The following is a 19,039-nucleotide window of genomic DNA, read 5'->3' as shown; positions in this document are numbered from 1 at the left end:
CGCCGCATTGAAGCAGTCATTTCTGCAAAAGGATTCCCGACCAAGTACTGAGTGCATAACTGAACATAATTATTTGAAGGTTGACTTTTTTTGTATTAAAAACACTTCTTTTATTGGTTGGATGAAATATGCTAATTTTTGAGATAGGAATTTTGGGTTTTCATGAGCTGTATGCCAAAATCATCAGTATTAAAACAATAAAAGACCTGAAATATTTCAGTTGGTGTGCAATGAATCTAAAATATATGAAAGTTTAATTTTTATCATTACATTATGGAAAATAATGAACTTTATCACAATATGCTAATTTTTTGAGAAGGACCTGTATATGTGTGTGTACTGTGTATATATATATATATATATATGCTATAGTATGTAAATATTTTATTTCATATTTCGCTTTCCATCATTTTAATCACCTATTTGGCTTTTTAAAAATGTCAATTTATATGATGCCATGAAATTGCATTTATAAAAATTATAAAATTGTCACTGTTTAAATATGTTTGAAACCTAATAATTAAAACAGAATTCCACATTTAAAATTTAAGTGCTACTATTGTAAAATACTATTACTAGTACTATTAAAACAAAATGGTTTATAGGGCAGAGCTTTGTACAGGTTTTTACCAACCCCCTGGATAGATGCTACAAGAGCCTATTTGTTAAATTCTTCGGTGTTTTATTTACAGTGTTTGTTGAAGTTAAAATATTTCATATTGCGATTGCCCCTTGAAATATTTTGATATTTGCACATTTATTACACATACTTGGTACTGTCTCTTTAAGTGTTTACAGTTGGGCGCACATTAAGAAGAGAGAAGTTGCACAGTTGTTTTTATAATTTGTGCAATGCAGCCAAAATAAGGTTCAACACTCATGAGACACAACATGCATTGAAAGGATCTCCATGGTAAGGTTCTTCTTCACCACTACACAACTCAATCACTGGTGAGTAAAATCTGAAAATGTACTAGCCAATGGCTAACAACAGACATTTTTAGCATGAAATTTGCGAGTAATTTACATCCAATGTAGAGGGCTGTTAATTGTCATGAATGCACAAAGAAGAGTTGGGTAATGTGAATATCGACTAATTATCTCCTTTTATGTTCCACAGAAGAATGTCATAGGGGTTTGGAAAATCATGAGGGTGAGTAAATGATGACAGAATTTTCATTTTTGGGTACTGTAACTGTACTTGTAACAGCTTAGCTATGGCTTAATGAAAGACTGTTGTAGTCATCTAAAGTCAACCAAACTGAACTCTTCATGAAAACACAGCTCTTGCACAGGTGAACCATAACAGAAAAGATAGGTTTGTTCTGAAAATTAAACATTTGTCATAATTGAATAAATATTGCCTTCTCAAAATCTCTTAAAACAGTGTCTTCAGTTCTATGAGATGAAGTTGTAATTCTGAATAAAAGCCATGCGTGAAATATTCACCTCTGCTGGTGATGCTCTCCTGGTTGACCTCACTGAGGTGAGCTACACTGCCCTGGTTGGAGTCGGCACAGAGACTGTCTCCATCCATAAATGTCCAGCCTAAAAGTGTGGCTTCAGAGATGGCAAACTGCTGCAAAATTCCTGCAAAGAAGTAGGATTGAAATGGCCTGAACAGGAAAAAATATATCTTTTGACTGATAAAAAAGTACAGAGAAAAATCAAAACAAGTATTTCTTGATCAGTATCTTCGTCTGGTTTTCCAGTATATATAACAACCTCTATCTTCTACCATATACTGTAATAATGACTATCTTGACAAGGTAAATTAAACTGAAAAGCACATTTGCATAAGATATTAAAACCTCAGAGAATCTTGAATATAAGTGTGTTTTCCTCACATCATTGGCCAAAGGTTTGTACTGGTTTTAAGCATAAATCAGTTAATTCAATTGATTAAAATGGCTAATTTTTGCCTCCCTTTGAAATGTGGCTTACACTGTGTTGATTCAAAAATTGGAAACATAATTAGCTAATTACATTCATTGATTCATTGCTGCACCAAAACACAGCGCAACAGTGCCACTTTTTCAGCTAACCTGGTTCTGAAAGGATTTTCCCCATTTGTATTTGGTAACACTTTACAATTAGGTTATATTCGTTAACATTAGTAAATGCATTAGGTATCATGAACAAACAATAAACAATATATTTCATTTATATATTTTAATATATAATGTAATGATCTTTGTTAAAGTTAGTTAATATAAATACTGTTGTTCATTGTTCATGATAGTTCACCGTACATTAACTAATGTTAACAAATACAACTTTTGATTTAAAAAATTTGTATTACTATATGTTGAAATTAATAAATGCTGTAATTGTATTGCTCATTGTTAGTTCATGTTAACTATTGTTGTTAAAGGGCACCTATATGCTTCTTTTTACAAGATGTAATTTAAATCCCCAGAATGTGTCTGTGAAGTTTCAGCTCAGAATACCCAACGGATAATTTATTATACCTTGTTGAAAATGTCAAGTTTTGGGTGGGAATAAAAAGTAGCTGTTTCTATGTGTGTGTGTGTGTGTGTGTGTGTGTGTGTGTGTGTGTGTGTGTGTGTGTGTGTGTGTGTGTGTGTGTGTGTGTGTGTGTGTGTGTGTAGAAAAATAGTGTTCAGCCCTGTTTGTTTGAACCAGAGTTAGACACTGATGAGGGAGAGACTCAAGTCAGAAGTAACAACTTTGAGAATGAACCAGGACGTTTCCGAATGGTTATTTGATAAATATATTTATTTGTTGTAGAGTTTTTTCAGCAATTTTGCAATGATGGATGAGCAACACACATGCACAAATACTGTTACAACATTTGCTATGCGCTATAACGAAACAACACACACAAACAAACATGTCCGTCGGCAGAGTCTGTCAACAGTCGTGGGCTGGGCCTGTACAAAGTGACGTCACTTTGTACAGAATCTGTGAAGGACTTGTTCTGAGACAGTGCTTTTGATTAATGGGGATTAAAAAAAAGGACAGGGTGGATTTTTATCATTATATGGTGGTTGTGTACACACTGCCAACATACATATGTTCAAACACCATGTAAAAGTGAATATGCTAATGCTAGCAAATGGAAAATTATTGTAAAGTGTTCCCTATAATTTAAAATGTTTTATTTTAATAAATATATATATATATATTTCATAAAGTACTTCATCAAAGAGCTTTAAGCCTTGAACCAAATTAACCAGCTCCAAGATGAATAAGACAAACTTTGAAGCAAAAAAGTATTTGAAAATAAGACAAAAAGACTACGGAAGCTCAAAGAGGCCTTGCGTTATTATTTTTTTGTCTCGTTTTCTCGTGATCTCGACATAACAAAGGTTGTTTTCTCGTGACCATGATAGAATTTTTTTCGTGATCTCGACATAACAAAACGTTTTTTCAATAAGGATATCTGGAGGCAACAGCTAAACGCACTGTTGCATAATGGATGACCGAATACGTCATTACTTTGATCAAGGACTCACTCAAGCTGAAATAGCTGTATGTCTCTCAGTCATTGACAACTTCCAGATTAGTGTCAGAAACCTTAGAAGAAGACTATCACGTCTACAGCTTTGTCGTAGACAATACAGTGACCCTGAATGTTTGGTCAATTTCATTGCCAGCCAACTTGAGGGACTGGGACGTCTGCATGACTGGTCAAGCCAGCCGCAATTTAGATCTGAGTGCGCGCATATTGCAGTAATGATACTTTGCGGAAAGCACAGAACGAGGTGCTTCTTGACCCCTGTTGAGTGCAGAAGAAAGCGAGTCTTACTATATTGATGAAAAAGTGTTTATTAAGTGTTTGTGACATGCTGGTGTTTATTAATATGTTTGATTTAGCCTATGTGAAAGGTGACTGGTTTAGAAGACTCTTGGATAGGGCAGGTGAACATTTTATAACCAAAGTGTTCTGAATTAACATAACATTACATAGACATATTACATATAATACATTTTACTTTTCTGCCAAGGATCTCTCATTGTCCTTCATACAGTGTGCTTAGCTGTTGCCTCCAGATAGACTTATTGAAAACAACCTTTGTTATGTTGAGATCACGAGAAAACTAGACAGAAAAATTATTATAACACAAGGCCTCTTTGAGCTTCCGTAAAAGACAAAGGTACAAGACTGTGTTCTTAAAATCTTAAATAAGGGAATAAATGACAATGTGATTGACGTAATCAAATTAAAAACTGTAGAAAAATATAAAACTATTGATTTAAAGTTGTTGATTCTAAGTATAGATACCAATATATTTTGCGTTTATTGGAAAAGATTCAGATATGTACAAATATAAACATAATTTGATAGTGTTGGGAGACTTAGTTCTTAAACAGGAATTCCTATATGAAACATTATTTGTTTAAATGAAGCTGAAATAACGTGGACTGATGGCTTCAGTTGAACTAAATAACATCAATTAACAACCTCGGAGCTTACGGTAGGTCTGTTTTTAAAGCTTTATAAGTTAGCTTTAATAATTAATTCCACAACAGAAAAAAAATGAATGTGATTTCTACTTCTGGATCAAGACTGTTGTGCTTAACAAAAGGGAAATTAATACTTCTTATTAGCATCTGTAATCAAGTTTATGTAATTTCAGTGCATCTAATAGATAGCTTTCCCATGTACAATTTTATTCATATCGACATTTTATATCAATCATCTCACCTGCTGCCATTCGTGCCTCTTTTTCTCCATCACTCAAGTCACTATAGGCATCATTTTCCAGCCGTCTCTCCCTCTCACGATTAAGATTGGCGCGACCCGCTCCCCCCTCCGGCCCTGCTGATGGTACGCCCCAACTCTGCCACTCAATCATATGGGCCACACGACCCTGAGCCATGGCAGTGGGCTTGGTCACTTTGTCCTTCATCGATCTAGAAACGCCTAAAGTGAAAGAAATACAAGTTACTGCCTGTATATGGATCTCTATAGGGCATCTATATGAAGCGGCAGAAAATGGCGAAATGAATGCAGCCAGGCCGAGCATTATGGGATGTGGGTCTTTGTTTTTCCTTTTTTCAGGGAAAATTTAAACTTGTGACTTACATATGCACACAGTTCCAGCTCTGAAACTAGTACCAGCCACTTAGGATGATAGTGACTGAATGAGTGATTTATGAATAAGGGAGACTTTGGAAGCTGTCACGGCCTGTTGATTTGATCGATTACCTTATGAGCAGTGAGGTAGTTGGTTGAGCATCTTTAGAATTCAAACATATTATTCAAAAGAGTAATAAATTACATGAGATTCATTATCTTTTATGAGTGTCTTATATAATTATAGTGTGGAGAGAAATGTCTAAACATTTTCTTTAAACAAAGTGTCTTATTAGTATGCAAATATCTAAATCAAACGAGAGATGCACAGAGGAAACACTCTAAATGTAACAAACAAAAAGAGCAAAAAACAACTCGAATAAACAAGGGGTTGGCTGATGGCCATGTGATTTTCTTCTAATCCTGTTAGAATGTTGACAATGATAAAAACCCAAATGAAGTGGCTACCTCTCCTAAATACTTTGATGAATCTTCTCAATTTGTTTCAAGGCGAAACATTCTTATGGTATCAGTATCACATGGGCACTTTGCCTATTTTAAAGCATTTAAGAGTACAACTCAAAAAGAAAAGATTAAATAAAGGACATGAAACCAGTGTCAGAAACGAACTTTTCCAATAAGGCACAATATTTGCCTTTTTTTTTTTACTTTTATAAGGCCTTTTTATTTTAACCATATACAAATATACTGTGTAATCCTATGTCAAAAACATCACTTTAATCAATTATTAACAAATTCTTATCTGACCTGCTGAAAAAACAAAAAAATCTTAAACCAGCCTAAGCTGGTTTGCTGATTTTGGCTAGCCTCTTAAGCTGTCAATGCTGGTTTTATAAGGGTTTTACACACTTTACTCAAGCTAAATAATCTGGGCATCGATTTGACCAGGCTGGAGATCAGCTTAAACTAACTAAGACCATCTTAAACCAACTAAGACCTGCAAACAAGCTTTCACTGGTTTAAGAGTCTTTTTTCAGCAGAGTAGTTAAACTGACAATTCATTATATTTTTGCACTGAGCCCCCCTTAATTTCTGACCCTTCATGAAACAGAAAATTATTCAGATACTTGCAGTAGTACATCTCTGGCAAACTGTTGTGACAATGAGCAGTATCCATGAGTATCCATAAAAACAACAACACAACACAGTATCGAACAACTATTTACGGCACAAAAGAACAATACACCTCACACTGAAAATCCACTGCACATAACCACAAAACAAAGTAAAATACACAGTTCACTGGCTTTACACCAAAAGTCTACGGTTCCCCGCATCAAGCTTATGGAGATGGATAGTGCACTTACATCAGTCGTTTTGGGAACTCTTGTTGGATTTGACTGGGGGATTTCATCAATGGCCAAAGAGGCCATTGACAAGCACTAATTAATGAAGGCAGGTGGTGAAACTCGAAAGGGAGGGGGACCCACAGGGGCAGCCATGTTGGCTCCAATCGCCATCTCCTCCTCTGGAGCCAACATGGGGTTGGTTACCAGCTACCAGGACAGACACACACCTGACACACCTGTCAGAGAGGACTTAGCCAGAGCTCCAATCCCATAGGCGTTGGAGTTCCGCTTCAGACGAGGTAAGATGGAACTGGTGTCCTCCATGGACAGCTGAAAGAAAGAAAGACAGACAGACAGACAGACAGAAAGAAAAGAAAGAAAGAAAGATAAGTGAAGCAGCAAATGCCTTGGAAATAATTGTAATGCACTGCCACAACTGGTAGGGTTTAAAGCAGAAATGTGAAGTTTATAATTCTATAAATATATATATATATATATATATATATATATATATATATATATATATATATATATATATTCTTTTCTCCCCAATTTGGAAAGCCCAATTCCCAAGTCCTCGTGGTGGCGTAGTGACTTGCCTCAATCCAGGTGGTGGAGGATGAATCTCAGTTACCTCCGTGTCTGAGACCATCATTCCGCCCATCTTATAACATTGCTTCTTGTGCACGTTAATGCGTAGACATAGCACATGTGGAGGCATCACTCTATTCTCCACAGCATCCAACTCACCACATGCCCAACCAAGAGCGAGAATCACACATTTAGTGACCACGAGGAGGTTACCCCATGTGACTCTACCCTCCCTAGCAACCGGGCCAATTTGGTTGCTTAGGAGACCTGTCTGGAGTCACTCAACATGCCCTGGATTCGAACTTGTGACTTCAGGGGTGGTAGTCAGCGTCTTTACTCACTGAGCTACCCAGGCCCCCCCTATTGATTCTTCTGTTTAAACTTGTGTATTATTTGAGATTTGTTTAAATCATTGTTTTTATAGATTTAGGGTTTACAGCTTTACATCATCATGACAGCGAAGTTGTAAAATTGGCTATAACTTTACACAGAAAAGGTTAGTAAGTGGTTTTATCACACTAAATTCATGTTAATATACATTGTTTACATCATGTGGCTATACTTTTGAAACAGAATGTATTTTAATGTTTACTTATTTAATGAATGGCCCCATTCACTTCCATTGTAAGTGCCTCACTGGAACCCAGATTTCAAAACAAGACAAAGATTCTCTTGGAGAACACCTTAAATAATTATTTTACCAAGCAAAGCATTAGCCTGACAGTTGGCAGTTTACTATTGCCGTTGGTCAAAAGAGTGCATATACTGTATATCAGCTGCTTAAAACCTGGCTCATGCAATCACATTTTAGAGCACAAACAATTCATTTTATGAAGTTGTATTCATTATGCAGATTTTTTTCTTCACTTACCTGGAGAATTAAGACTTTTGAAGTGGCAAAAGCAGTGAGGTAAAGTTTTATCTGTTAAATCCAACTGATTCAGCTCTCAAGGTGGCATTACCTGTCTTTTTCTTATTTTTTGAAGTGAGAGCAGATGTCAGTAACTTTATGTGAACTACGTTGTATTATCATCGATTGCACATTCAGTGCCACTTACAAGTCACTAAAACTGTCAGAATCTTAGATAACATGACGTGGCCCACCAAGGACAGCTGACGCACAGAGCAAATCCCAAGAGAAAACTGACATGGATGATAAATGGTCGAGTCACTGCAGAGATTTAAGTTAAAGCTGTTAAGTTAAAGTGTGTAATTTCTGTGACACTAGCATCACCAAACAGAACTGCAAAATAATAATAGTTTCACTCCACAACAGATAGGTCTGCCCAAAATTTACTCCAACAGTGTTGCAATGCTGGCTGGTTGGGATGTTTCATACAAACAGAGCAATGTTTTGGTAGCACCAAAGAGACACAGTGTTACACTTTTAAGGGAAATCAATCTACTAATGGCTTAATTATAGTTTTCTCTGCATAAAAGCTAGGATAGAAGAAAGTATTTTAACATCAAAATGTTACACACTCAAGTTTTGTGATTCAGTTTAAATGAACATAAACCCTTAAGTATCCTAAAGTCTGTATTACATTATAAAAATAACATACCAGATGTCTGATACATTTTCTTTTTAACCATCATAGTGTTATGACAGTTATCTTCTCAATATCAGCATTGCATCTGTCAGAATCTGCTGTCTATTTTTTTTGAACATTTGCTGGATACACCCAGTGAGTTCCAAAGTCAGTGACATGATAGAGAAAACAGATGTTTACATAGATTAAAAACAAAAGAAAAGAAGAAGAGAACAGGTAAGAGTGAAGGAATAGTATGAAGGGGAAAAGGTCAGTACCAGACTTACATTGATTCCTTCCCAGGAAAACTCGGCACGCCCATGCTATGGCAAAGCAGATAACAATTGAAGAATAGATGGTGGAGATACAGTGAAAGGGAAGAGAACAGAGAAAACAAATAGTGAAAGAATGATGAGTGAGCCGCAAACAACAGAAGGCTCATATCAAGCCAAGTACAGAACACTAGATCTGAAAAACAACAAGCACATAGAGAGATGAACAGAGAGCAGAGGAAGAAGGTGAGACATTGTACATCTGTTAGAAACTGTTTTACAAACCAAGACACAGTACTTGGGTGTTTCTTTAACAATGGGCAATTTTGGTCCTGTAGACATTTAGAAATTCAAACTTCCTTGAAATACAATTTTTACACATTTTTATTTGTTATAAACATATACATTGTATATACTGTATACTCTTAACAGTGTATATTCAAGAATTACAGGATAATTCTATCGTTTTTGTTATTTTTATGAAACATCATGAACATTTCCATCACAGTGTCATTTCCACCACAACTTAAATGATGTATTGTGTTTAATAGCATCTGTGATGGAAATGAGAGTGGTGGAAATGTACTTTCTCTTGATGAGGCTAATTTTATAGCTAGCATCTCATGTATCTTAAAGACAAGCTTGATTGGAAACTGAGAGACGTAATTTGTGTAAAAATGTATGTAAATAATTTTAAGACCTTAAAGCTAAAGTGTGTAACATTTTCCCATGTTAAAATTCTTTCTCATATCCAACAAAACTGCTAAATTTCAGCCATTTATGAGGCACAATCTGATAGGTTCTTTGAATTTGTTACCTGTTAGCCGATTGGCTTGCTCACATGTTAAGCCAGTCGGCTTGCATGGTGTAAGCTGATTGGTTCTTTGACATGTAATTTTCCATGAGCACTTGACCATGCACTGATAAAAATAATACAAATAATATTCAATAATAAAAAATATATATATATATATATATATATATATATATATATATATATATATATATATATATATATATATATATATATATATATATTCTTGTTACACTCTAATCTGTCTTGGATACTACTATTCTGATGCAAGTGAAACTTTGTAATGCAGACTGTCTACTGTCTCCTTAAGATGAATCGCTTATTATGTATTATCCCTCTTTTGTAAGTCACTTTGGATAAAAGCAGCTGACAAATGAATAAATGTAATTTGGTAGCCAATTAACCTGTCTCTCCCTCTCTCTCTCTCTCTCTCTCTCTCTCTCTCTCTCTCTTTCTCGCTCTCTCTCTCTCTCTGTCTAACTCATAACTCAGTTTTATAGATAAGCTGGTTTCACTGTAGTGAGCTGCTTGAGTTTATCTCTGAAACCCACATCCACCCCAGCTCCACAGGTCTAGAGCTGCTACATGGGATTGTATATATACAGTATATACTGTATATATGTCTATTTGTGCAGCAGCATGTCCTACATGCTCGATAAAGCATGTCTTGTGTTTTTACTAATAGTGCAGCAGCATGTCCACATGCTTAACTCAGTATGTCTGTGTACAGCATACAGCAAAGCAGATCTACTCTGCCAAGACCAATATCCTATATATAAATCTTTACAAGACTTATCATGACTGAACTGTTTTTTATTTAAGCTGTATTTGTGATAAACACATATCACATGAGCCAGTATATGTCTCTATGTTAAACTACACTTGTTATAAACACACGTCGACTTGCTATCACGTTTAAATCATAATAATGGACAATTTGTGATTTTGTTCCACATATATTCTGATTTACTACATATGTGTTTCCACATGGGTTCTGAGAAAAATCCTTTATGCATCCTAGGTAAGCTTGTGCAGCTAAGTTTTCCACTGAGGTGAAAGTAGTCAGAAGATGTGAGTCACAACAGATGTTCTTAGTTTAAGGTGTATATGCAGGGCTGTAGCTAGAGGGGTGAAAGGTGATAATGATTCTATGGCCCACAGGTACAAGCGGGGCCCACAACAAATTCTAAACTGTATTTTCTAATAGAAAAGGGGCCAAAAGCAATGTATACAGTCAGGGGCCCCAGAATCCCCAGCTACGGCTCAGTGAATGTGTCATTTAACTTGCTCATGTCTCTTACATCATCAGCAAGCATCAGAATACCATTCTTACAATCACCCCACCACTGATTTTGTTCACATGTAAATGAGCTTTGTAGCAAACTTGTGGCAAATTGTCCATTGTTGCCAATGGTTAGTTGCAGCTTTACCACTACCGGTGAAGAGCTGCAAACGTCTGGCAAACATTTGCGTCAAATCACAAGCTCATTTGCGTGTGAAAAATAATGAGTGACACATTTGCTGCAAATTTGTGGCAAGTTTGTGGCTAGTTTGCCAGAACTCTATATTTTTTTGTACGGGATCAGTGTTAATAGTGAAGCTATTAGCTTAACAACATTTCTCAGTGGCGAGAAATGAGCTTTGCTCATTTTTAAATGAAGAAGCTTTTCTGTAGCAATGCTATTTTATTGATAAGGTACAGCGTAGAACTGACAAAAGCCACACAGCTACATCATGCCGTGTTCCCGGTTTTTACAGAAGCCAGTTTTGAATCAGAACTGAAGATTTCTGATTCACAAATGAATCACATATTTGAAACTGTTCTTCACAATTAATTGGTTGCATGTGGTAGCAAAGTGGCCAGAATCAGTTTGCAAAATAATATGAATGACTAAGAAAACTCACACATGCACTGCTGAATTATTTGAAGCGTTTACAGCCAACACAATAACAGAATACTTTTAAACAAGGAAAACAAAGACAACGCTGGTTGCAGAGGATATTTACAGTATCTACAATATGGAAACCATACCTGCGAACTTGCCATATCGTTTGCCAGTGATGAATGTGTGCAGCTTGTGAACGACTCCTGCAGTTAAAGACATTTACCACCAAAAGAATATAAAAACACTTACATGAAAATACATAAAAAGTTGAAGTTCTTTGAAGCACCATGTAAATACAGAATGGTACTTAAATATAAAATACAACCCAAATTCCAAAAAAGTTGGGACAGTATGAAAAATGCAAATAAAAACAAAAAGGAGTGATTTGTAAATTATTTGTAAACTACCTGTAGCAGGGCTATAAATAGATGCGTAACAGGTGCATCGTCAAATCTTTTATCTTCAGATCATTCTGTGTGTGTTGTGCTTCTTGACTGTCAGAACTTTCTACTTACCTCTGTTAGGAGTTAGAATTGTTAGGCAGTGTGCAGAAACCTTTCGTTTTTCTTTAAGAAGAAAAAGAATGACTGATAAACAAAACAAGCAGTGGACAAACACCAGTTTTGTTTTGTGTGTTTTGGGGAAGAGCATGCTGATCTTGCGTTGGGGCGGGGCAGGTGCGAGCATTGCGATCTGTTTACAGTCAAAAATTTTCGTACTCATCTTGCTTAATTCCAAGAGCCAGCACCCACTCTTTCATCGTGGCGCTCTCAAATAGATCTGGCTTAGGAGTGAGAGACAGGCCTGTCCCTATCGCTCGCTCTCTCCTCAGATCCAGCCGATCCTTCTAGTAAGCCTGAAGCGCGCTTCGGCGCCTCTTCGGTTCACGAGGGGGACGCTGAACCTCTGAACATTCCATGCACAATAATAAAACGGCTGAGGAATTACTTGAGGTGGTTATTTGGGCTGTGGCCAGGCTACAGTTCGGCTGGCCACGTGAACAAGAGAACCCCCAAATGCTCCAAACTAGAAGACAGATTTCTGCCAAAACAATAGATAGATAAGGACAAAGTTTTCCTTCTCGATGCCCCGGTTTTGCTTTCTGGCTTATCTGGTGACACTATGAATGTAGTTATCACCAGATTCCAGGAGGCAAAAAGCCATGAGGAAGCCTTCGGGCAATTCCTTCCTCGCCGCACTCAGGGGGAGGGGCCGTCAGTCACCCAGTCCCACACCGGTCCTTCTAGACAGGAGGCTCAAAAACAAGGTGTTGCAGATCGTGCTCCTCCTTGTAAAGACTGGGGGCCAGTTCGTCGTCATCAGCCCCAAAGCAGGACATCAGGGCAGTTATTTCTAAAAAGAAAAAACCCTGACGGTGTTGCGCCCAGCCTTGTGGGGGTAGCCCCCCCCTGGTGAAACTGGGACAAGCATGTCTACTGTGGAAAGAACTGCAAAATCTCTTGGTCAAAGGTCTTGGTACGTGCCGCATGCTACGTACACTTTCTATGTGGTTCAGACCCCGGTTCCTCACTTTGGGTCCCACTTTAGGTGCGTCTTGCTGTCGCAAGTTGCTAACAACAGATGCCTCCCTGACGGGCTGGGTAGTGGTATTAAGTGGTCGTCCAGCTCAAGGGGAATGGGAGGGTCATCAGCTCGATTGTCACATTAACTGTCTCAAGTTGATGGCTGTATTTCTGGCCCTGAAATACTTCCTCCAGAGGCTGCAATATCTTGGTGCGGGTGGACAACACAGCGGTAGTCTCTTACATAAACCATCAAGGAGGTATACGTTTACGCCAGCTGAACAGACTGGCACGGCAGATTCTCCATTTGGCCCAGGGCAAGCTCCTGTTAATCAGAACAGCTTATATCCCTGGATGCCTGAATGGGAGCAGATTTACTGTCCAGACAGAAAATACCAATGGGGGAGTGAAAACTCCACTCCGAGGTAGTGGAACAAATCTGGTTGAGATTTTAAAGAGCAGAAGTGGACCTCTTCGCCTCCCAACAGACAGCGCGATGTCCCCTCTACTTCTCTTTGAGTCACTCAGCCCCCCATACATCAACACTGTCCAGAAGCGCTGCCAAATTCTCTAGTCTCCTTCTTATCTTAGATGGAAAGTAGAACAGTGGAACTGTGTTTTTTGGTCAGAAGATTCCACATTTAAAAAAGATGAATGGTCCAAAGAGGAAAAGGACCATCCAAGCTGTTATTAGAGTCAGGTCCAAAAGCCAGTGTCTGTATGTGCCAGGGGTGTGTTAGTGTTCATGCCATGAGTAACTCACACATCTTTGAGAACACCATGAATGCAGACGGATATGTAAACATTTTGGAGTAAAACATTCTGCCATCCGGCACTTTCTTTTCCAGAGATATCCCTGCATTTTCCAGCAGGACAACTTCAAACCACATACTTACTGCCCAAATTTCATCACTCTCTGCTCACACAAGTGCATGGCTGTGTGAGCAGAGAGTGTGTGTGCTAGATTGGCCTGCCTGCAGTCCTGACCATCTCCAATTGAGAATGTGTGGCGCATTATGAAGCACACCATGTGGCAACGAAGACCTCGTACATTTGTTCAGTTAAAGATCTACATAATGGGCGAATGGTGGAAAATTCCACTTTCTAAACTTAATAAACTTCAGTGCTTAAATGCTTAATAAGTGGTATTAGAAGAAATGGCAATGTTTCACAGTGGTAAAAACTCGACTGTCCCGAATTTTTTGGTGTTGCAATCATCTGATTTGAAATGACTGTACATTTAAAAAAAAACAACAATTTGAAATTCACGGATTAAAACATAAAAATAATTTTGTTGTAGTGCTTTCAATAAGCAAAGGGTGAATAAAAATGTTAAATCACTCATTTGTGTGTTTACATTTACATTTATGCATTTGGCAGATGCTTTTATCCAAAGCAACTTACAGAGCACTTATTACAGGGACAATCCCCCAGGAGCAACCTGGAGTTAAGTGCCTTGCTCAAGGACACAATGGTGGTGGCTGTGGGGACCGAACCGACAACCTTCTGCTTAACAGTATAGTGCTTTAGCCCACTACGCCACCACAACTTATTAGCATTTTTCATACTGTCCCAACTATTTTGGAATTGGGGTTGTATTAAAATTGTGTATCAAAGAACCATGGTATACCATCAGATATTATCAGATATTGGACTGTTATTGCCCAGATTGCTCACACACACAAGAAATTTAGCCTCTAAACAGAAGCTGCATGCAGAAATACAACAGCTAGATACAGAATTACAGGATAAGATGAATAATATACATTATGTACATAGATTTGTTATACAGGTATGTGCAAAGGAAATTATGTTTAAATGTGTACATGGATACATGCAGAAATTAATTCGGGCCAGCTCTGGCACACTATCCACTATAGTGTCGGGAAGATTCTGTCTTAACTCTGACAGTGTCGGCATGCCATTGATTGATTCGTTTCAGATTCGGGGAGTGAGCACTCAGATCCGGCCTGAGTACAATAGATGGAAACAGACCGAGGGGTTAAGTGATGACATAACCAGTAGTTACTGTGACATGTTCAATATGTATGACTTATGAAATTAACTTCTTGTAATTGTTATATTGCATATTTAAGCATATTATTTTTACATTTAATGTAGTATATTTTATCCCCATCATTATTGAATCTACTATGAATAGTAACTGAGGCTGGACAAAATAGAATAAAAATAATAAAGTCTTCCATTGAACTCGTATCAGCCATATCACGAGTTTAAACTCTTAAATTCAAAACTGTAGTACAATTCAAACATTAATAGTAGATAAAACACTTGAGTTATCATATTAAGATCTACTGGTGGTGGCTGAGGGGAGTCCCCTGCACTCTTATTAAAAGTGCTTTGAGTGTCGTGTCAGAAAAGCGATTTAAGTGGAAAATTAATTCAAATGTGTAAATAAGAGGGTTGTTTATCTTCTTCAAAGCAAGTCATTTTTTTATGTTTAATCATATAACATAATATCAACATGAAAATAGCATGGTATGACTCTGACTCCAGTCATGATTACACACAGGCGATGTCAAGTTAAGCTCAAATTGGGAGATTCATCCACCAGAAGAGCAGTGCCTGAACACGACTGACGTAATGTGTTCTTCCACAAATTGCTTGCAATTTTACATTTCAACCACAGATGTCGCTAGAGAGCACAAAGTTACGTAAAGTAAGCTTTTTGATTCATATAGTTTTCAAAAATTTAATCATGTTTTTATCATGGATTTTCATATTTTAAGATTAAAAGGCTTGATCTGGGACAAAACAATAAAATAAATCTCAAATCTAAAATAAATAATTAAGGCATGGAAAAGGTGTTTTAATGTGACCTTCATTTAACAAAAAACTCATTACATCTATCACAAAGTTCTGAGGTGCAGTGTCGTCACTTAGTGGTGCTTCTATTACACTTTTGGCTCACTTGTCGACTCGCATGCTCTTCAGGACTCGTATTATGGTCTTTAGCATTGCCAGTGCAACACTCAAATTGAGCTACCACGCAACTTGATTGTGTTCGAATAAGCTTAAAAATGTAGTTGGTTATGTATTACAAATTGATCATCTTAAAATTCATGTGCTATAGTAAAACTGTTTTGATGTCATAAGATAGCATTGTGCGAGGAACAGAGAGAAAATTAAGTGTTGATAATCTGCTGTCTTATATGTGAATTGTGTGAAAGTACTGTAAATAAGAGTCATTGTTGTTGTAGCACCTATTAGTGTTTATTTTACAAGGAAAGTACTGTAATATGTACAATGAACCATGTAAAATTTAGTTGTAGTAACATGATTATATGAGACCAGGTTGCAAAATCATGTTAGTTTTAATCAAAATCAACCCCTGGGACATAAAAGTGCCCAAAGTTGAAGAAACACCTATCTTTGTATACCCCCTTGTCATAATATGTTGGTTCAGTTAGCTCTTAGCTAACAGCCAAATTGCTAATATGAATGCACTGGTATAAAGTATTTATGATTAAGTACTGTATCCATGTTGATGTCTGAATTAGAGATATTAGTACATGATGAAAACAACAATAGCAAAAGGAGAGGGAGGCAACTTTGATGAGTAGCACTAGAATAAGTAATCCTAGCCAACCCAAACATACTTGCAAAGAGGGATCGATTGCATGTACACTGCACCCAGCACAGCACGACAAACACTGGTGTCTGAGCGAAAAGCAAGAGCTGCTTATTGTTCATTAAAACGGAGCTCAATAGTGAAGGTCAAATGGAGGTCAGTGTCAGAATGGCGTTTGCTTGGGGGTGTTGGGTGTAATCTGATTATGAAGTAATTTGTTACTGTAATTTAATTACTTTTTTTATTAAAAAAAAAGTCATTACAATTTGAATTATTGAAATTTGATTAGTTACTGACTTTCAACTAAGTTAATTACCTTTTCAGTACATTACATACCTGTAGGTTACACATATTTCTAAAATAATATAATTTCTATAGAATACATCTAACACATTAATATTGTTATGAATCACACCTCTGTTGTTTCTCCTGCTCACGACCAGAGGTCTCCATCACACTGGTGTTGTCTTTTACTCTTTGGACTCCATTTCCCATAATCCCCGTACCTGTCACTAATTACCTGCTCACCTGTTCCTCATCTACATAGCTATTTAAGGCTCACTCTCACTCACTATCATTGCAAAGTCTTGTTTTGCCCTACATACATTTCTGAGCGTTATTCGCTGATTTCCCCCTGTTTGATTCTCTGCTGCCTGCCTACGTTTACTACAGTTTATCTGGACTAATACTCTGATTGTTTGCTGCCTGCCCTGACCTCTTACCTGTTTGTGACCACCCCTTTTGATTATCCTTGGATACTGCTACTGCTGGTGATTGACCTTTGCCTATTTACCTGTTTACATTATTATTAATAAAGCTACACATGGATCTCAACTCCGATGACTCATCATTACAGAAGACTTAACCACAAAACAATCCAGAGGCTTTCCTGCAACTCACCTCCGAGGTCTCAGCGCAAACGAATGTGCTGGACGCACACCACCAACAGCTTGATCAGCTGACATCACTATCAGAGGGGCTGTTAAAACTTTGCAAAGCCTCCGTTTGCCAGCATTAAACCTGTCAGCTTCCTCAGCCAATCCAGTGGCTCACCCAGTTTCACCTAGCACATTCACAGCACACCTGTGCCTCGCCTTTCCTGAGAAATTCGATAGGTCACCAGCCAAATATGAAGGTTTTCTACTCCAATGTTCCCAGTTTATTAATCACCAACCTACACTATACACCACTGAGACACGCATTTCCTTTGTTTGTTCGCTGCTTACCGGTAAGGCATTGGACTGGATAGCAGCAGTGTGGGATGGCGACAGTGCAACATTCCCTTCGTTCAACTACTTCCTCCAACGATTTTGTGCTGCGTTAAATCATCCAATAGGAGCCGAGGATGCCGGAAATCAACCTTCTAATCTTCTTCAATATAATGCTCCACGCCATTCCACAATACAGTCTTCTACGACTCATTGCTCAAAGACCTTCAAGGCCCTTGTCTCTAAGTTGAACTATCTGCCACTAATATCGGTGCGAAGGGCCACAAGGACTCTGTCCCACAAACTGTCAGTGCCCTTGCCTTCCACGACTTTATTCCACATCATGGCCGCCGAGCCAGAGTTCCACGTCATGGCCGCCGAGCCAGAGTTCAACGTCATGGCCGCCGAGCCAGAGTTCCAAGTCTTGGCCGCCGAGCCAGAGTTCCACGTCATGTCCGCCGAGCCAAAGTTCCACGTCATGTCCGCCGAGCCAAAGTTCCACGTCATGGCCGCCGAGCTTGCGCCACCTTCTGTCCCGGACCCTCAGTTTGCTCCATGCCATCTCACAGCCACGTTTCCTAGTCTCAGCCTATGTTCACGTCCACAGAGGTAGTTTCCGAGACTATGTCCATGCCTACGACTGCAGAAGATGCTCCGCAAGACTCTGTTCTTGACCACAAGCACAGAGGTTGCTCCTGAGACTCTGTTCATGCTCATGACCACAGGGGTCGCTCCCAAGACTCTGTTCATGCCCAGGACCACAGAGGTTGCTCCTGAGACTCTGTTCATGTTCACGACCACTGAGGTCATTTCCCAGTCATCCTGATCTCTTAGCCTCAAGCCTGACATGGCTCTGCCTTCTACAACTTTGTGCCTTGAGCCTCCCATGGCTCCTCCCTCCACGGCTCTGCCCTCTGAGTCTCCCAGGGCTCCAATTTCAGTCCTGTGGCCAACAACCAGGCCTTCTGATCCACCACCCATCCTGAGATGGCCTTCTGGATCTCCTGGCTGTCCGCCTGATCCGCTCTGGCCTTCTGGGTCTCCTTGTTGTCCACCTGACCTGCTCTGGTATCCCTGGTCTCATGGCTGTCCACCTCGCCTGCTCTGGCTTTCTTGGTCCCCGCCGTTGCCTGCCTCCTTGCTTCAGGAGCCGCTCGTGGGGGGAAACTGTTGATCCTCGGCCTGGCCCTGGAAGACCTCCTGAAAACGTCTCTCCTGGGCGAGCAGGGCTTGATGATGGGTTTCCTGGATGCTAGCCAGGGCGCGGATG

General features: G+C 38.6%; 1 protein-coding gene across 3 annotated transcripts in view; it reads right to left on the bottom strand.

Moving 5' to 3' along the window:
• LOC127620247 (uncharacterized) overlaps positions 1-19,039 on the bottom strand; it is a 43,588-nt gene that overhangs the window by 8,369 nt on the left and 16,180 nt on the right. The window contains exons 3-6 of one of the 3 annotated variants that reach the window (XM_052093406.1): positions 11,593-11,649; positions 6,582-6,684; positions 4,673-4,891; positions 1,450-1,590 (exon numbers count right to left, since the gene is read on the bottom strand). In XM_052093406.1, the coding sequence (XP_051949366.1) occupies positions 1,450-1,590; positions 4,673-4,891; positions 6,582-6,684; positions 11,593-11,649 (520 nt within the window). Of the gene's footprint in view, positions 1-1,449; positions 1,591-4,672; positions 4,892-6,581; positions 6,685-8,761; positions 8,780-11,592; positions 11,650-19,039 lie in introns of those variants that run through there. The other 2 variants (XM_052093407.1, XM_052093408.1) reach the window with 2 other exon arrangements.

Source organism: Xyrauchen texanus, chromosome 26 (assembly GCF_025860055.1).
Source record: "Xyrauchen texanus isolate HMW12.3.18 chromosome 26, RBS_HiC_50CHRs, whole genome shotgun sequence".
Classification (NCBI taxonomy): domain Eukaryota; kingdom Metazoa; phylum Chordata; class Actinopteri; order Cypriniformes; family Catostomidae; genus Xyrauchen; species Xyrauchen texanus.
This window is presented reverse-complemented; position numbering and strand designations above follow the sequence as displayed.